This window comes from Coregonus clupeaformis, chromosome 37 (genome assembly GCF_020615455.1).
Source record: "Coregonus clupeaformis isolate EN_2021a chromosome 37, ASM2061545v1, whole genome shotgun sequence".
In the NCBI taxonomy this organism is placed as follows: domain Eukaryota; kingdom Metazoa; phylum Chordata; class Actinopteri; order Salmoniformes; family Salmonidae; genus Coregonus; species Coregonus clupeaformis.
In genome coordinates, this window is record NC_059228.1 from 32453925 (window position 1) to 32470819 (window position 16895).

Below are 16895 nucleotides of genomic sequence, written 5' to 3' on the forward strand. Positions count from 1 at the left end.
TTAATTTGTATTTTATTGCATGACATAAGTATTTGATACATCAGAAAAGCAGAACTTGGTATATTTGGTACAGAAACCTTTGTTTGCAATTACAGAGATCATACGTTTCCTGTAGGTCTTGACCAGGTTTGCACACACTGCAGCAGGGATTTTGGCCCACTCCTCCATACAGACCTTCTCCAGATCCTTCAGGTTTCGGGGCTGTCGCTGGGCAGTACAGACTTTCAGCTCCCTCCAAAGATTTTCTATTGGGTTCAGGTCTGGAGACTGGCTAGGCCACTCCAGAACCTTGAGATGCTTCTTACGGAGCCACTCTTTAGTTGCCCTGGCTGTGTGTTTCTGGTCGTTGTCATGCTGGAAGACCCAGCCACGACCCATCTTCAATGCTCTTACTGAGGGAAGGAGGTTGTTGGCCAAGATCTCGCGATACATGGCCCCATCCATCCTCCCCTCAATACGGTGCAGTCGTCCTGTCCCCTTTGCAGAAAAGCATCCCCAAAGAATGATGTTTCCACCTCCATGCTTCACGGTTGGGATGGTGTTATTGGGGTTGTACTCATCCTTCTTCTTCCTCCAAACACGGTGAGTGGAGTTTAGACCAAAAAGCTCTATTTTTGTCTCATCAGACCACATGACCTTCTCCCATTCCTCCTCTGGATCATCCAGATGGTCATTGGCAAACTTCAGACAGGCCTGGACATGCGCTGGCTTGAGCAGGGGGACCTTGCGTGCGCTGCAGGATTTTAATCCATGACGGCGTAGTGTGTTACTAATGGTTTTCTTTGAGACTGTGGTCCCAGTTCTCTTCAGGTCATTGACCAGGTCCTGCCGTGTAGTTCTGGGCTGATCCCTCACCTTCCTCATGATCATTGATGCCCCACGAGGTGAGTTCTTGCAGGGAGCTCCAGACCGAGGGTGATTGACCGTCATATTGAACTTCTTCCATTTTCTAATAATTGCGCCAACAGTTGTTGCCTTCTCACCAAGCTGCTTGCCTATTGTCCTGTAGCCCATCCCAGCCTTGTGCAGGTCTACAATTTTATCCCTAATGTCCTTACACAGCTCTCTGGTCTTGGCCATTGTGGAGAGGTTGGAGTCTGTTTGATTGAATGTGTGGACAGGTGTATTTTATACAGGTAACGAGTTCAAACAGGTGCAGTTAATACAGGTAATGAGTGGAGAACAGGAGGGTTTCTTAAAGAAAAACTAACAGGTCTGTGAGAGCCAGAATTCTTACTGGTTTGTAGGTGATCAAATACTTATGTCATGCAATAAAATGCAAATTAATTACTTAAAAATCATACAATGTGATTTTCTGGATTTTTGTTTTAGATTCCGTCTCTCACAGTTGAAGTGTACCTATGATAAAAATTACAGACCTCTACATGCTTTGTAAGTAGGAAAACCTGCAAAATCGGCAGTGTATCAAATACTTGTTCTCCCCACTGTATGTGCCAACAAGGCACACATTAAATTCCACCCAGAGCTGTCTATCTAAATGGGACGTGACAGTAGAAGAAAAGTCAGAGCGATGTCTGGAGACTTCCCTCAGAGGAAGTGAACAGTATGACTGATTCAGTCATAAATCATGTTGGGGAGACGCTGAGAGCTGCCAAAGGGAGAGCATTTTCCATGTAGACTACTGAGAGAGTTCTCCAAAGATGTTACGCTGCACAGTGTGGTGGCTAGATGGATGGCTGATACTGTGTGTTATTAGTCATTTCTTCCCAAAGCATAATACAAATCATGGTTATGATATGATAACAAAGTACGTTGCTTTAGGTTTGAGGGTTTAATCTGGAAAATGGTTACAATCTTTCACAGCAATCCAATGGGAATATGCTCAGGCCCTGATGCATGTTCTGCTCTCATGTTTTCAGTTCTGTACCAATGGGAATTAAAAGTGTGACAGAGTTTGCATAGGTGTGTGTGTTCACTTAACTCGACACTCACTGAAGGTGTGCTTGATTGAGAGGCATCCAAGGAGTTTAGGAGAAAAGAAAACAACAAAGATGACTGCTTCCTCCGGCGGAAGAGGAGGGAAGATACCTTGAAATATGTTGATATTCCATCATCTGAATTGCATGCAGATTTGCAACATGGCCGTCAGAGTGATGGAGCTCCTGCCGTGACAGAAAGCTCACAGGTAAAACCAGTGTCAGGTCCACAGCTCTCTCTTTCTCTCTCTGCCCTGCTCTCTCTTCCCTCTGTCTCCCCACACACACACGCACACACATATCATTGCACAGATCACAACGCACATCAAAATTGGATTCAGTAAAACATGTAATCGTTTCTAAGTGATGTACTTTACCAGAAATTCAGTCCAATTAGACTCTCCTACTACCCCATATATATGAATAGCAGTTACTGCAAGACCATTTGTAACTGAGTGGTTTAGACTAGAGTCCATGACACACAGCACACTTGAGTGAAATAACTGTAGACCGCCATCCTAATCCCAGTCTAACTCCTAGACCTCATGATTGTCCTCTTCCCTTTGTTTGGTTTCTCAGCTGTTTAGTTTACATAAGAGGGACATCCCCATTTGTAAAGTTCATCACCATATCCCCTTCCACATACATGACTCACTCTCTCCACCTACGACAGAGCACTTCTACCCTTCCAAATACAAATAATCAGCCATGATGAGCGATAGGGCCGGCCTGTGGTGGTAATCGTAATGGCGGATAATCACAGAGCCCAATTTAGACCACTTCACTCTACTAAACCAAGCCCACCCTAGGATCTTGGCATGGGGCTGCTATGTCGGCTGGATCTGGACCTCGTTCCTGCTGATGGAGTCTTTTGGATGAGTTTGGATCAGGTTTGTTTCCCAAACCTTTCCTCGAGTACCCCAAGCTAGTTCCACATGTTTGATGTAATCTAGCAATAGCACACCTGATTCAACTAATGATGGGTTTGATGAATAGTTGACTATTTGAATCAGGTGTGCTATTACTGGAATAAATCAAATAAGTGGAACTGCCTCGGGATACTCAAGGAGAAGCCTGGGAAACACTGGTTTAGGCTGTAACTGGGGCCCAGAATATTTCCTTGTCAGTTCACATGCAGGTAAAACTCCTGGCTTTACACCCATGGCCATGTGAATTGAACACAGTGGGGGATGGGACATGCAGGCTAGGCACAGGAGGTTGGTGGCACCTTAATTGGGGAGGACGGGCTCGTGGTAATGGCTGGAGCGGAATAAGTGTAATGATATCAAATACATCAAACAAATGGTTTCCATGTGTTTGATGCTATTCCATTCACTCCATTCCAGCCATTATTATGAGCCGTCCTCCCTTCAGCAGCCTCCACTGAGGCCAGGCTATAACTAGGGCCAAGAATCTTTCCTGGTCATGTCATGTGGTCTGGTGAAACTCCTGGACCTACCCAAAGCCATGTGCGTTGAGCACAGTGGGGAATGTGACAGGCCAGGGCTGGGGCTGATGTCAGACAATACTTCAACACTTTCTGCCTGAGTCTCTGTTTCCTCCAGTTTCATAGGAACCCATCAGAGAGCTGATACCCTGCTGATTCTCATCTATAAAGCTCACTGCATGTGTGGACTAGTGACAGCTCTGCGAGAGAGAATGTGGAATGAATTTATGTGGTGAAAAGCAGAGACCATACAGGACTTAAGGGAGAGAGGGTGGGATGGAGGGAGTGAGGGAAGGAAAGAAAAGGCAACGCTTTAAAAGTTACCGAAAAATCACTGAAGACAAATATTATTCAATGTTTATACAGAGAGAGGGGGGAGACAAATGAGTGTTATCAACAGAATTTGGAGAAGTGTGAAGTGGAAAGGAGTGTTTTGAGGAGTTATTGGAAGAAGAGTGTCTTAAGTGCAATATTTGTAGAGGGCTGAGACAGCATGGCGAGCACACCGGATGTGTGTGTAGCTGTAAACACATGGCTGTTTGAGTAAAAGGTAATGGTCCATAGGGTGTGAATGTCTACATTACAGATGTAGTGTGTGAGTGTCTCCCTCACTCACACACACGCGGCGCGATTCTCTGTATCTCTTCTTACAGCTATGTTCAATATATTCTCTCTAGGTGCAAATGAGCATAAGACAGAACTGGAGCCTTATACCCACTATAAGTTGTGTTACTCTGTCTGCTCTTTGTGTTAACCATTTACATCATCAGCACTCAGTTTATACTCATTCCCCACACTCATTTCACTTTAATCTCACCTCAATCATTTTCTCATTTATCTGGTTGATTTTGATAAATGTGTTGTATACTGGAAAATGTAACCCTCCATGTCAGTCTTTCATACACCCCCCCATAGAGCAATATAGTTGATCCCATAACTGTGGTCATTGTGTGTTTATAACCAACCCTGAGACAACAACCATGCAGTGGTACTGAATGATGATAGATACTGTTTGCATTGGTTGGCCCAAGCACTGGTGATTGTTGTAATTATAACCAGTTTGGATAAACTACCTCAATCACCTCAATTATTAATTAATTATTAATTAATTATTAATTTTAATTTTAATATTAATTATAATTCACACACTTCACTCCACTAGATGGCAGTATTGATGTATGCAAAAATGCTGACCCTACTGAATGTTGTGTGTCTTTTTACATTTGCATTTACGTTTTAGTCATTTAGCAGACGCTCTTATCCAGAGCGACTTACAGTTAGTGAGTGCATACATTTTTCATACTGGCCCCCCATGGGAATCGAACCCACAACCCTTTCGTTGCAAGCGCCATGCTCTACCATCTGAGCTATAGGAGGACTATACCGTGCTACCGATGGTTTTATTGGTTCGCTAATACAGAACTAGTATATTTTATTAAAATATATTTTTTATTCTGATTTTTCAGCACCCTCAGCACCCCTACTTCCTGCAGCTATGTTTTGTGCCTCTCATAATAGCTTTAGTGAGGATCTATAGTGGCTTGCGAAAGTTTTAACCCCCCTTGGCATTTTTCCTATTTTGTTGCCTTACAACCTGGAATTAAAATTGATTTTTGGGGGGTTTGTATCATTTGATTTACACAACATGCCTACCACTTTGAAGATTCAAAATATTTTTTGTTGTGAAACAAACAAGAAATAAGACAAAAAAACAAAGTCAATACTTTGTAGAGCCGCCTTTGGCAGCAATCACAGCTGCAAGTCTCTTGGGGTATGTCTCTATAAGCTTGGCTTATCTAGCCACTGGGATTTCTGCCCATTCTTCAAGGCAAAACTGCTCCAGCTCCTTCAAATTGGACCATAGATTCTCAATTGGATTGAAGTCGGGGCTTTGACTAGGCCATTCCAAGACATTTAAATGTTTCCCCTTAAACCAATCAAGTGTTGCATTAGCAGTATGCTTAGGGTCATTGTCCTGCTGGAAGGTGAACCTCCGTCCCAGTCTCAAATCTCTGGAAGACTGAAACAGGTTTCCCTCAAGAATTTCCCTGTATTTAGCGCCATCCATCATTCCTTCAATTCTGACCAGTTTCCCAGTCCCTGCCGATTAAAAACATCCCCACAGCATGATGCTGCCACCACCATGCTTCACTGTGGGGATGGTGTTCTTGGGGTGATGAGAGGTGTTGGGTTTGCGCCAGACATAGCGTTTTCCTTGATGGCCAAAAAGCTCAATTTTTGTCTCATCTGACCAGAGTACCTTCTTCCATATGTTTGGGGAGTCTCCCACATGCCTTTTGGTGAACACCAAACGTGTTCACCAAAAGCCCAGCTCTGTGGAGTGTACGGCATAAAGTGGGCCTATGGACAGATACTCCAATCTCCGCTGTAGAGCTTTGCAGCTCCTTCAGGGTTATCTTTGGTCTCTTTGTTGCCTCTCTGATTAATGCCCTCCTTGCCTGGTCCGTGAGTTTTGGTGGGCGGCCCTCTCTTGGCAGGTTTGTTGTGGTGCCATATTCTTTCAATTTTTTTATAATGGATTTAATGGTGCTCTGTGGGATGTTCAAAGTTTCGGGTATATTTTTATAACCCAACCCTGATCTGTCCTTCTCCACAACTTTGTCCCTGACCTGTTTGGAGACCTCCTTGGTCTTCATGGTGCCACTTGCTTGGTGGTGCCCCTTGCTTAGCAGGTGTATATATACTGAGATCATGTGACAGATCATGTGACACTTAGATTGCACACAGGACTTTATTTAACAAATTATGTGACTTCTGAAGGTAACTGGTTGCACCAGATCTTATTTAGGGTCTTCATAGCAAAGGGGGTGAATACATATGCACGCATCACTTTTCCGTTATTTATTTTTTCTATAATTCTTTGAAACAAGTAATTTTTTTAATTTCACTTCACCAATTTGGACTATTTTGTGTATGTCCATTACATGAAATCCAAATAAAAATCCATTTAAATTACAGGTTGTAATGCAACAAAATAGGAAAAACACCAAGGGGGATGAATACTTTTGCATGGCACTGTAGATGTTGAATGACATCATAAGTGGCACTCAACAGAACTGACCTGGGTTCAGCTCACTAAATACCTCACCTCCTGACTGTAAATAACACTGTTGAACTTGGCACCATATATCCTACACACATTGATCTGTGCATCCCGTCTGTATACGGTATCCTCTACACTTTGACTGCTCTTTTGACCCTTGATATATTTGTTTTTCAGTATCCAGGAAGAACGGTTTTCTTGTGGTATGTGGGTGTATTCTCTGCTGCTTTGTATTCTAAGGGACCCTCTGGCCCAGAGTTCCTAAATTTACTGATCCAAGTAGTGATCCAAGTTTAGAGGAAACTCTAGCACGCACACACACAAGCGCTCATACAAACGCAAACTCACACACACACACACACACTCTTTCTCACACGCACACGCGCATGCACGCACACACATGCCAAGGCCATAATCAAACCTGCGGTTGGCTGGTGAGGGTGATGACTGGCTGTCTGGGTCTGGCAGACCTACAGACCCCCATTTAGTGGGAGCTGTGTTAGTTATCCTATTCAGCTCTGTGAAACAGTGAATAACAGTGAAAAACCTTCCTATCTCTGCGATGTGGTGGCCGTGGTCTCGATATCTGCCTAGATTAAAACTAGGTCTGCTCAGACATAACAAATGACTATGACTGTGATTTCAGCCAGACGCAGTCTGGTAGACCATGAGACTGGAACCATGAGGCTAAAGGAGGGAGAGGCTAAGCCAAGGTGTCTAGATCAGAAACACTGATTACCAAATAACCATATATATTTTGATAACTAATTAGAGATAAAGATCAGTGATCACACTTATTTTACAAAATAAAAATAATGTTTATTGCCTGTACAACTGTTTAAAGCTAAATGTACTACAGCAGTGTTTCCCAACCCTGGTCCTCCAGTACCCAACAGTACACATTTTTATGGTAGCCCCAGACAAACACACCTGATTCAACTTGTCAACTAATCATCAAGCCCTCAATGAGTTGAAAGAGCTGTGTTTGTCCAGGGCTACAATGAAAATGTGTGTGTACTGTTGGGGGCAGGGGCGCAACTTTGGTTTTAGAAGTGGGGGGGATATAATATTATTATAATTTTTTCATCCAGTCGGATAAACACTCCAAACAGCCTACCCGACCACTCGGAGGTATCTGCATGGTCCTAAAGCACACAGTTGCCTCGTTTTGTATCACATTCAAATGATACAACTGGGAGGGACAAAATTGCAATTTCAGAATGTGGGGGGGACATGTCCCCCCATCCCCAGTGAAAGTTACGCCCCTGGTTGGGGGTATTCGAGGAGCAGGGTTGGGAAATGCTGTGCTACAGCAAATACCCTAATGGAAGTGAGCTCAATGAGAGTCCCTTGTGGAGAATGAACAAACTACAACTCTAAAGAGCTCATGCTGTACCATGATTATCCACCAGGTGTCCCTATATCCTCAGAGATTAACGATAATGTAACTGAGTACACTAACTTTTCTGATCAGTGTCTACATTTTAACATTTTAGTGTCTAGTCCTCAGACAATCAACTAATGAACTGAAAGATGAGCAAATCACATGCAGAAAATGTTTTAACACAAATAGCATCATATTATGATAAAACCTTCCCTCTGAAAACTGAAGCAAGGTTTATACATATTTTTTAAGACATTCCCTCTCATGTCTAGAAGCATGCAGAGTATAGTGATCCTGACGTTCCCCGAGGCAGCTTCCTTCAACAGTCGGAATTCCACTCAATTATGGAGGATGTAAAATGTTGGAAATCAGATCCGCCATGGAAGTGTAAATGGCACATACAAAGCAACAACAAAACCAATCGCTCTCCACCTCGGTACGGTGTGCTGTGGAATGTGCTGGGATCAAGAGTAAAAAGCCCTTTGATGTTGAGGCTTTCTTCCACTCCTGTGAGGAAAAACATTAAGCTGAGGGAATCCTTGTTCTCTCTCTGGGACGTCTCTCTTTCACAAACACACACGTTCTCACAAGCACACTTACAACATACACACACACACGTTCTCACAAGCACACACACATACTGTAGCCAACGTGTAGCCTACACGTTCTCACACGCACACAGGTGTGAGTGAAGGCTGACTGAGAGGAGGGATAAACAAGGTTACACTAATACCCTGGATTCTGTGTACCTTTGAACTATGCCTCACTTAAAGACTTACAGTAGGATGATAGACTATTGCCTTGGGCCCCATCTTACTATGTATGATTAGTCCATACAGCTCCAGGGAGTTACTGTGAGGAAGCAGGAGCTTCAATAGGACTAAGCTGCTTCATTATGGGCTCAACTGATGTGTGGGGTCTCAGACAAAGCAATTACATTGTCCCTATCATGTTCTGTATATTTACCAGAAACACTGATGTAAGGTCTGTGCTACTGTATCCATTTGAATGGAATATGCAACCATAGGGATTGTGTCATTATAATGCCATAGGGAGATTCTCTACAAAATGGTTGATACAGCACTGAAACCAAAGGGAGAGTGAGATGTCCGAGGTGGTCTGCGAACCCCCAATGTTGCGGTCATAGCATAATCAAAACAAAGAATTTATGTGATGGCTAAAATGAAAAGAAAAGTCATTTTATTGAAAGCAATCTTTTAATAACATTTACATGTGGCACTCATTTTATACCTCCACTCAAACACGGCAGTACAAAATCCCACATGTATACAGTAGATGTCAACTCCTCTCCTCCATTCAGCAGCACCTTTATCCAGTGATCTAGAGACCATCCCACATTTTTTTTATAGTATACTATTGTATAAATACTATAGTATTGAGTGTAGTATACTGTAGTAATCTGTATTATATACAGTTAACTATAGTATCAATACTGTAGTAAAAGAAAACTGTAGTATATACTATAGTAATTAATGTAGCGTTTTTGAAGATTGTAGTATACTGTAGTATTTCCTGTTGTGTTTTTGCAGACTGTAGTATACTGTAGTATTTACTGTGGTGTTTTTGCAGACATTACTGTAGTATTTACTATAGTGTTTTTGTTTTATTATCTTTTACATAGAAGTGGAGGCTTTCTCCTTCAGGAAACCTATTGGAGAAATACTAAAAGAGCTAATTTTCCATAACCTGTAGGTAGGTAGGACTGGGGTCTGATTGGATAATTCAGAGCTTCTGCTCTTTTCTATAACCTGTAGGGAACACAATTATGGGTGGGGAGGGTAATGGGCACGGTATATGCAAATTAAATACGGTAGTATTTACTAATGTTAAAAAAGCATAGTGTTTTTGCGGACTGTAGTGTTTTTGCGGACATTACTGTAGTATTTACTATAGTATTCTACAACATTCTATAGTAAGTACTACACATGATCGAGGGATACTACAGTGTGTAGTATATTGTACTATAGTTTACTACAGAATTCTATAGTAAGTACTGTAGTATTCTATAGTAAACTGTAGTATTTCTTCATGTGAATGAAACGCAGTACTGTTTGAAGTCTCAGACCGTAGGATTATAGACAGTCTCACACACTTGCAAAGCAAACTGTCTCCATATACACCCGTCTCATGTTAAACTCTTCCCAATCCATCACACTGTTCCTTTTTCTAGTGCAGTTCACGCCATACACAGAGTTTGAAGGCTTGGAGTGTTTCTCAAACACACCTTGTGGCCAAGCCGTAGGTGGGTAGTGATAAGGGTGGTCCGAGGCGAGGCTGGATGAAGTGGTCTGCTCTTCCGGGTTGGCTCACGCCTGGAGCAGCTGTCCTGTCAGGGCGGGGCTTCTGTCCCGGATCAGAGCACATGACATCTGGGCCACCCTCTCCACTGACCGCCCCCAAAGTGTAGCCTCCTGCAGCATGCACATACATAAAGAGAGGCACTGTTAGGATCCTCAGTGCATACAGACATACAGAGAGATGGTGTTTGGATCGTCTGCATAATCTGATCCACAGACAGACATGCTGTGCTGGTGCATATCCTGATCCATCCAACCAATCACAGTGGGGAGGATCTGCTTCACACGTGTTTGACTGTTCAAATATAATACACAGCCCTTTGAGCTCCTTAAGAACAGACAAAAACAGTACAATCCACCAAGTATACCCATCGATATTCAGACTCACACAACCTGCTGGGATCACACCAGAAGCCTTGTGATCGACAGAAACCGTGTCTTACACAGAACCTCCCATGTCGAGTCCATTGTCTCTTAGGAGGATTCCTCCCTGGAAAAGCAGCCCTTCTCACGTTCTCCGGTGTTGTAATGCCTACCGCATGTTCAAACTCATGAGGTCCAATGTGAAATTGACCAGGCTGAGTATAGTATTCCTCCTGTAGCTCAGTTGGTAGAGCATGGCGCTTGCAACGCCAGGGTTGTGGGTTCGGTTCCCACGGGGGGCCAGTATGCAAAATGTATGCACTCACTAACAGTAAGTCGCTCTGGATAAGAGCGTCTGCTAAATGACAAAAATATAATGTAAAAATGCATGTCCATAAATCGGCCAAACAAACATTGAGTGAAAACATCAAAATTCTCCTAAATCAAATTTTGTTAAGAATTCCCATTCGCAGGGTGGGTGGGGAAATTATCGTTGCCCACATGTTATTTCACGCGAGTTCAATTAACAGACGGAAGCAATTTGAAAAGGGACAACTTCAAAATTAAACCTCTATATGATTTTTTCTAATGTGTGTTTCTGAATTACAGGTCCCGTTGCACTCGTAAGCCCGAGCGAGGGCATTCTTTACAGTTTACAGTGCATGATACTGGACAGATCAAATCTAAATCAAATTTTATTGGTCACATGCGCCGAATACAACAGGTGCAGACATCACAGTGAAATGCTTACTTACAGCCCTTAACCAACAGTGCATTTATTTTTAACAAAAAAGTAAAAATAAAACAACAACAAAAAAAGTGTTGAGAAAAAAAAGAGCAGAAGTAAAATAAAATAACAGTAGGGAGGCTATATATACAGGGGGGTACCGTTGCAGAGTCAATGTGCGGGGGCACCGGCTAGTTGAGGTAATATGTACATGTGGGTAGAGTTAAAGTGACTATGCATAAATAATTAACAGAGTAGCAGCAGCGTAAAAAGGATGGGGTGGGGGGGCAGTGCAAATAGTCCGGGTAGCCATGATTAGCTTGTTCAGGAGTCTTATGGCTTGGGGGTAGAAGCTGTTGAGAAGTCTTTTGGACCTAGACTTGGCACTCCGGTACCGCTTGCCGTGCGGTAGCAGAGAGAACAGTCTATGACTAGGGTGGCTGGAGTCTTTTACAATTTTGAGGGCCTTCCTCTGACACCGCCTGGTATAGAGGTCCTGGATGGCAGGAAGCTTGGCCCCAGTGATGAACTGGGCCGTACGCACTACCCTCTGTAGTGCCTTGCGGTCGGAGGCCAAGCAGTTGCCATACCAGGTGGTGATGCAACCAGTCAGGATGCTCTCGATGGTGCAGCTGTAGAATTTTTTGAGGATCTGAGGACCCATGCCAAATCTTTTCAGTCTCCTGAGGGGGAATAGGCTTTGTCGTGCCCTCTTCACGACTGTCTTGGTGTGTTTGGACCATGATAGTTTGTTGGTGATGTGGACACCAAGGAACTTGAAGCTCTCAACCTGTTCCACTACAGCCCCGTCGATGAGAATGGGGGCGTGCTCAGTCCTCTTTTTTTCCTGTAGTCCACAATCATCTCCTTTGTCTTGGTCACGTTGAGGGAGAGGTTGTTGTCTTGGCACCACACGGCCAGGTCTCTGACCTCCTCCCTATAGGCTGTCTCATCGTTGTCGGTGATCAGGCCTACCACTGTTGTGTCGTCGGCAAACTTAATGATGGTGTTGGAGTCGTGCCTGGCCATGCAGTCATGGGTGAACAGAGAGTACAGGAGGGGACTGAGCACGCACCCCTGAGGGGCCCCCGTGTTGAGGATCAGTGTGGCAGATGTGTTGTTACCTACCCTTACCACCTGGGGGCGGCCCGTCAGGAAGTCCAGGATCCAGTTGCAGAGGGAGGTGTTTAGTCCCAGGATCCTTAGCTTAGTGATGAGCTTAGAGGGCACTATGGTGTTGAATGCTGAGCTGTAGTCAATGAATAGCATTCTCACGTAGGTGTTCCTCTTGTCCAGGTGGGAAAGGGCAGTGTGGAGTTCAATAGAGATTGCATCATCTGTGGATCTGTTGGGGCGGTATGCAAATTGGAGTGGGTCTAGGGTTTCTGGGATAATGCTGTTGATGTGAGCCATGACCAGCCTTTCAAAGCACTTCATGGCTACAGACGTCAGTGCTACGGGTCGGTAGTCATTTAGGCAGGTTATCTTAGAGTCCTTGGGCACGGGGACTATGGTGGTCTGCTTGAAACATGTTGGTATTACAGACTCAGTCAGGGACATGTTGAAAATGTCAGTGAAGACACTTGCCAGTTGGTCAGCACATGCTCGGAGTACACAGATCTGCAGCAAACCACACGTTCAACTACAGACATAATGTTTGTGTCTGTCTGATCTAACAGGCTAGGGTCCCACTGCTTTTAAAGACTCTCTACTGTTGTGGTCGTTTGCTTTCATGATTCCTCTGTGCAGTGTGTTTTTTCCAGGCTGCCTGCAAATTGATTTTTTAAATGGATTTTCACTCCCTTTTCCATTCCTGACATCAGTAAGTGACTCCCGGTTTGGGTTAATAGTTGCTTGATGAGGCCTAAGCATTGGGATAAGGCTGGTTTCTGTCTTTCAGACCCAGCAGTGTTTAGAGAACTATGGTGCTGCTGTCCTGTTCCACCACTGATCACCACTCTATCCTCAGCCTGGTCAATTTCACATTGGACCTCATGAGTTTGAATATCAGCCTAGTCACGAAGCATTGGAAACTGTGATGAAATGAGATTTCATTAAAGACTTACGTTCTCCACATGTTTGAATTGATTTGAATGATTGTTAGAGTGACTACTCGTTTGTGTACCTATAGTGCTTAATCTATTGCAACGGTGTCCATATTAGGACAGCCTCAGAGTCACAAGGAGTTGGTGTCTGCACTCATCTCCCAGTGGAATGACTTGTAATTGGATTGTTGTTTGAATTCATTGTGTAAAATTGTAATAGAAACCTTTATAATTCAGCCCCTCCTGGGTATTATTCAGATGAAACGTTATCAGTGACCAGACCTAAAAGACGTGTAGGGGCGCAGGGGAATGTACGTGGTGAGGTGTGAGAGCGCTCAGAGCAGCAACCATGGAATCAGGCCTGACCGTGGTTAATGTGACTGATCACTAGGATCCAGAACTCCTGGAGCAACTCCCTAATCAGAACCAGTGTTGGGGAGTCAGATGACAAGCATTAACCACACCAAGAGGGGATCCGAGGCTACAACTGCTGCTAGACGGATCAGCAATCATCTATTGATTAAAGCAACACAAAGTCATAATGGAGTCAAAATATGATAGCTTTGAGCAGGCTCCAGGAGTATTTCATTTCAGCTTTTCCTGTGTATGCCTATTAAGTTTTTATATTTACATTTGGCCCTGATTTTAAAAGCACAGGGAATTTAAAAAAATTAGTCTCTCCTGTTTTTATTTAAGATGTACCAAAGTCATTGTTCTTTTACTTAAAGGGATACTTCTGGATTTTGGCAATTAAGCGCTTTATCTACTTCCCCAGAGTCAGATGAACTCATGCACAACAAATGATGTATGCACTCACTAACTGTAAGTCGCTCTGGATAAGAGCGTCTGCTAAATGACTTAAATGTAAATGTAAATGTAATGCATCCCTTTAATTACTTGTACTTGGCAATGCAGCCTGGTCTCATAGACTAGACGTTACATAGTAAACGTAATTCTGTGAACTCAAATAAGTAAGATATATTATGTTTGGTATGGTTACATAAGACAGATGGTTACTTAAGGCAAAAACTAAAGTAGGGTGGTTGGTCAGGGCGGATGGGTGGGGGTATAACGCTAAAGTCTAGCAACCTAAAGGTTGCCATTTCGAATCTCATCACGGACAATTTTAGCTAATTAGAAACCTTTCAATGATTTACTACTTTTTAGCTACTTTGCAACTAATTAGCATGTTAGCTAAACCTTCCCCTAACCCTAACCATTTTAGCTAATTCTTCCCCTAACCTTAACCCTTTTAGCTAACCCTTCCCCTAACCCTAACCTTAACCCTTTAACCTAACTCCTAAACTTAACCCTAACCCTAACTCCTAGCCTAGCTAACGATAGCCAGCTAGCTACAGTAGCCACCTCGTTAGAACTCGTAACATATTGTACGTTTTACAAATTCATAACATATTATGCATTTAGGAAATTCTTTACATATAATACAAATTGTAATTTGTAACATACCATACAATGGGTGATGGACATCCACCAATTAATACACACCATATGAAACATAGCGTTTCATACTAAATCAAGTGTCCCGGATTTACATACAGAATAATACAAAATGCTCGGAGACCAGGTTGGGCAATGAGGATGGGAGCCAATACATCTGTGAGCAGTCAACTGAATATGGCAGCAAATGCACTCGTTTACCCCAACGTTGACTGGATATTCCTCCATTACAGAAATACACGTTGGTTTGTCAGAGATTGGGAGCCAAAGCTTTGCGAGATATCAAAGCATTCTAGGAAATCTGATTGCAACTCTTCCCCTTCTTTTGCACCATAAGTAATCACCAATGCATTCTTTTGTTTTTTTTATCTCAAACCGTCTTCAATCTAATTCAGAAAAATAACTTCTTAAAAAAGGCAATGGCAATCAGTTCATCACAGGGAACAATTCCAGAATGTTCCATGTGTTTCGAGGCATTAGTGGACTATGAGGATGATAAATGTTATGAACCTGTTCATTAGTCCATTATTTACCACTCAAGTGCATCGTCTAAGGGAAAGTCTGGGAAAACTTTAACAGTATAGTGCCATGACGTGGGCTCATTTGAGACAGCTACAATCTCAGCCCATCTAACCACCAGGCTAATGATCACTCCCCTTAACGAGGTCTGTTTGGTTATGAGCGCAACATGACAAGTCTGCCTGCTGGAAAATGAAAAAAGAGAGGAATCAAGAGAAAGCAACTGGAGATCACCAAGGAGGATCAAAGTTATAAGCCCCGTCTAAGCCTTTGCGTTTAACTATTTCCACTCGGGAAATACATGCCTTTGAAATATAACAACGCATTATTAAATCAACTAGTCGCTCTCTGGTACATGAGCAAGAATTGAGTCCATTTGAAGTCACTACAGCTTTGAGTGGACACAACTGTCGCCGGCTGTCGCCGCTGTCGCCTACTACTGTGGGAGAAAACCAACAAAACAATGAATATAATAATTTGATTCGGAAAGTATTTACAGTGGGGAGAACAAGTATTTGATACACTGCCGATTTTGCAGGTTTTCCTACTTACAAAGCATGTAGAGGTCTGTAATTTTTATCATAGGTACACTTCAACTGTGAGAGATGGAATCTAAAACAAAAATCCAGAAAATCACATTTACATTTACATTTTAGTCATTTAGCAGACGCTCTTATCCAGAGCGACTTACAGTTTAGTGAATACATATTTTTTTATACTGGCCCCCCGTGGGAATCGAACCCACAACCCTGGCATTGCAAACGCCATGCTCTATCAACTGAGCTACATCCCTGCCGGCCATTCCCTCCCCTACCCTGGACGACGCTGGGCCAATTGTGCGCCGCCCATGAGTCTCCCGGTCGCGGCCGGCTGCGACAGAGCCTGGATTCGAACCAGGATCTCTAGTGGCACAGTTAGCACTGCGATGCAGTGCCTTAGACCACTGCGCCACTCAGGAGCCTATGATTTAAGTAATTAATTTGACCACTGCGCCACTCAGACATTGTATGATTTAAGTAATTAATTTGCATTTTATTGCATGACATTCTTAAATGGAAGAAGTTTGGAACCACCAATACACTTCCTAGACTGGGAGACTAGTCAGGATCGAGGGAAAGATGAACGGAGCAAAGTACAGCGAGATCCTTGATGAAAACCTGCTCCAGAGCGCTCAGGACCTCAGACCTCAGACTGGGGCGAAGGTTCACCTTCCAACAGGACAACGACCATAAGCACACAGCCAAGACAACGCAGGAGTGGCTTCGGGACAAGTCTCTGAATGTCCTTGAGTGGCCAAGCCAGAGCCCGGACTTGAACCCAATCTAACATCTCTGGAGAGACCTAAAAATAGCTGTGCAGCGATGCTCCCCATCTAACCTGACAGAGCTTGTGAGGCTCTGCAGAGAAGAATGGGAGAAACTCCCCAAATACAGGTGTGCCAAGCTTGTAGCGTCATACCCAAGAAGACTGGAGGCTGTAATCGCTGCCAAAGGTGCTTCAACAAAGTACTGAGTAAAGGGTCTAAATACTTATGTAAATGTAATATTTCAGTTTTTTTTTGTAATACATTTGCAAAAAATCTAAAAACCTGTTTTTGCTTTGTCATTATGGGGTATTGTGTTTAGATTGATGA

The 16895-nt window shown here is 43.3% G+C and overlaps 1 protein-coding gene and 1 non-coding gene across 2 annotated transcripts in view; both read right to left on the bottom strand.

Annotated features, from left to right (window-relative positions):
• Positions 1-9478: 9478 nt before the first annotated feature.
• On the bottom strand, positions 9479-9533 carry LOC121553793. The gene has a single exon (XR_005997579.1). It is a non-coding gene; the product is annotated as a U7 small nuclear RNA (small nuclear RNA).
• Positions 9534-9803: 270 nt separating this feature from the next.
• LOC121553358 (D-ribitol-5-phosphate cytidylyltransferase) overlaps positions 9804-16895 on the bottom strand; it is a 35302-nt gene continuing 28210 nt past the window's right edge. Inside the window, exon 10 of the mRNA XM_041866403.2 lies at positions 9804-10264. Coding sequence (XP_041722337.2) covers positions 10160-10264 — 105 coding nt within the window. The 3' untranslated portion in view covers positions 9804-10159. The remainder of the gene's footprint in view (positions 10265-16895) is intronic.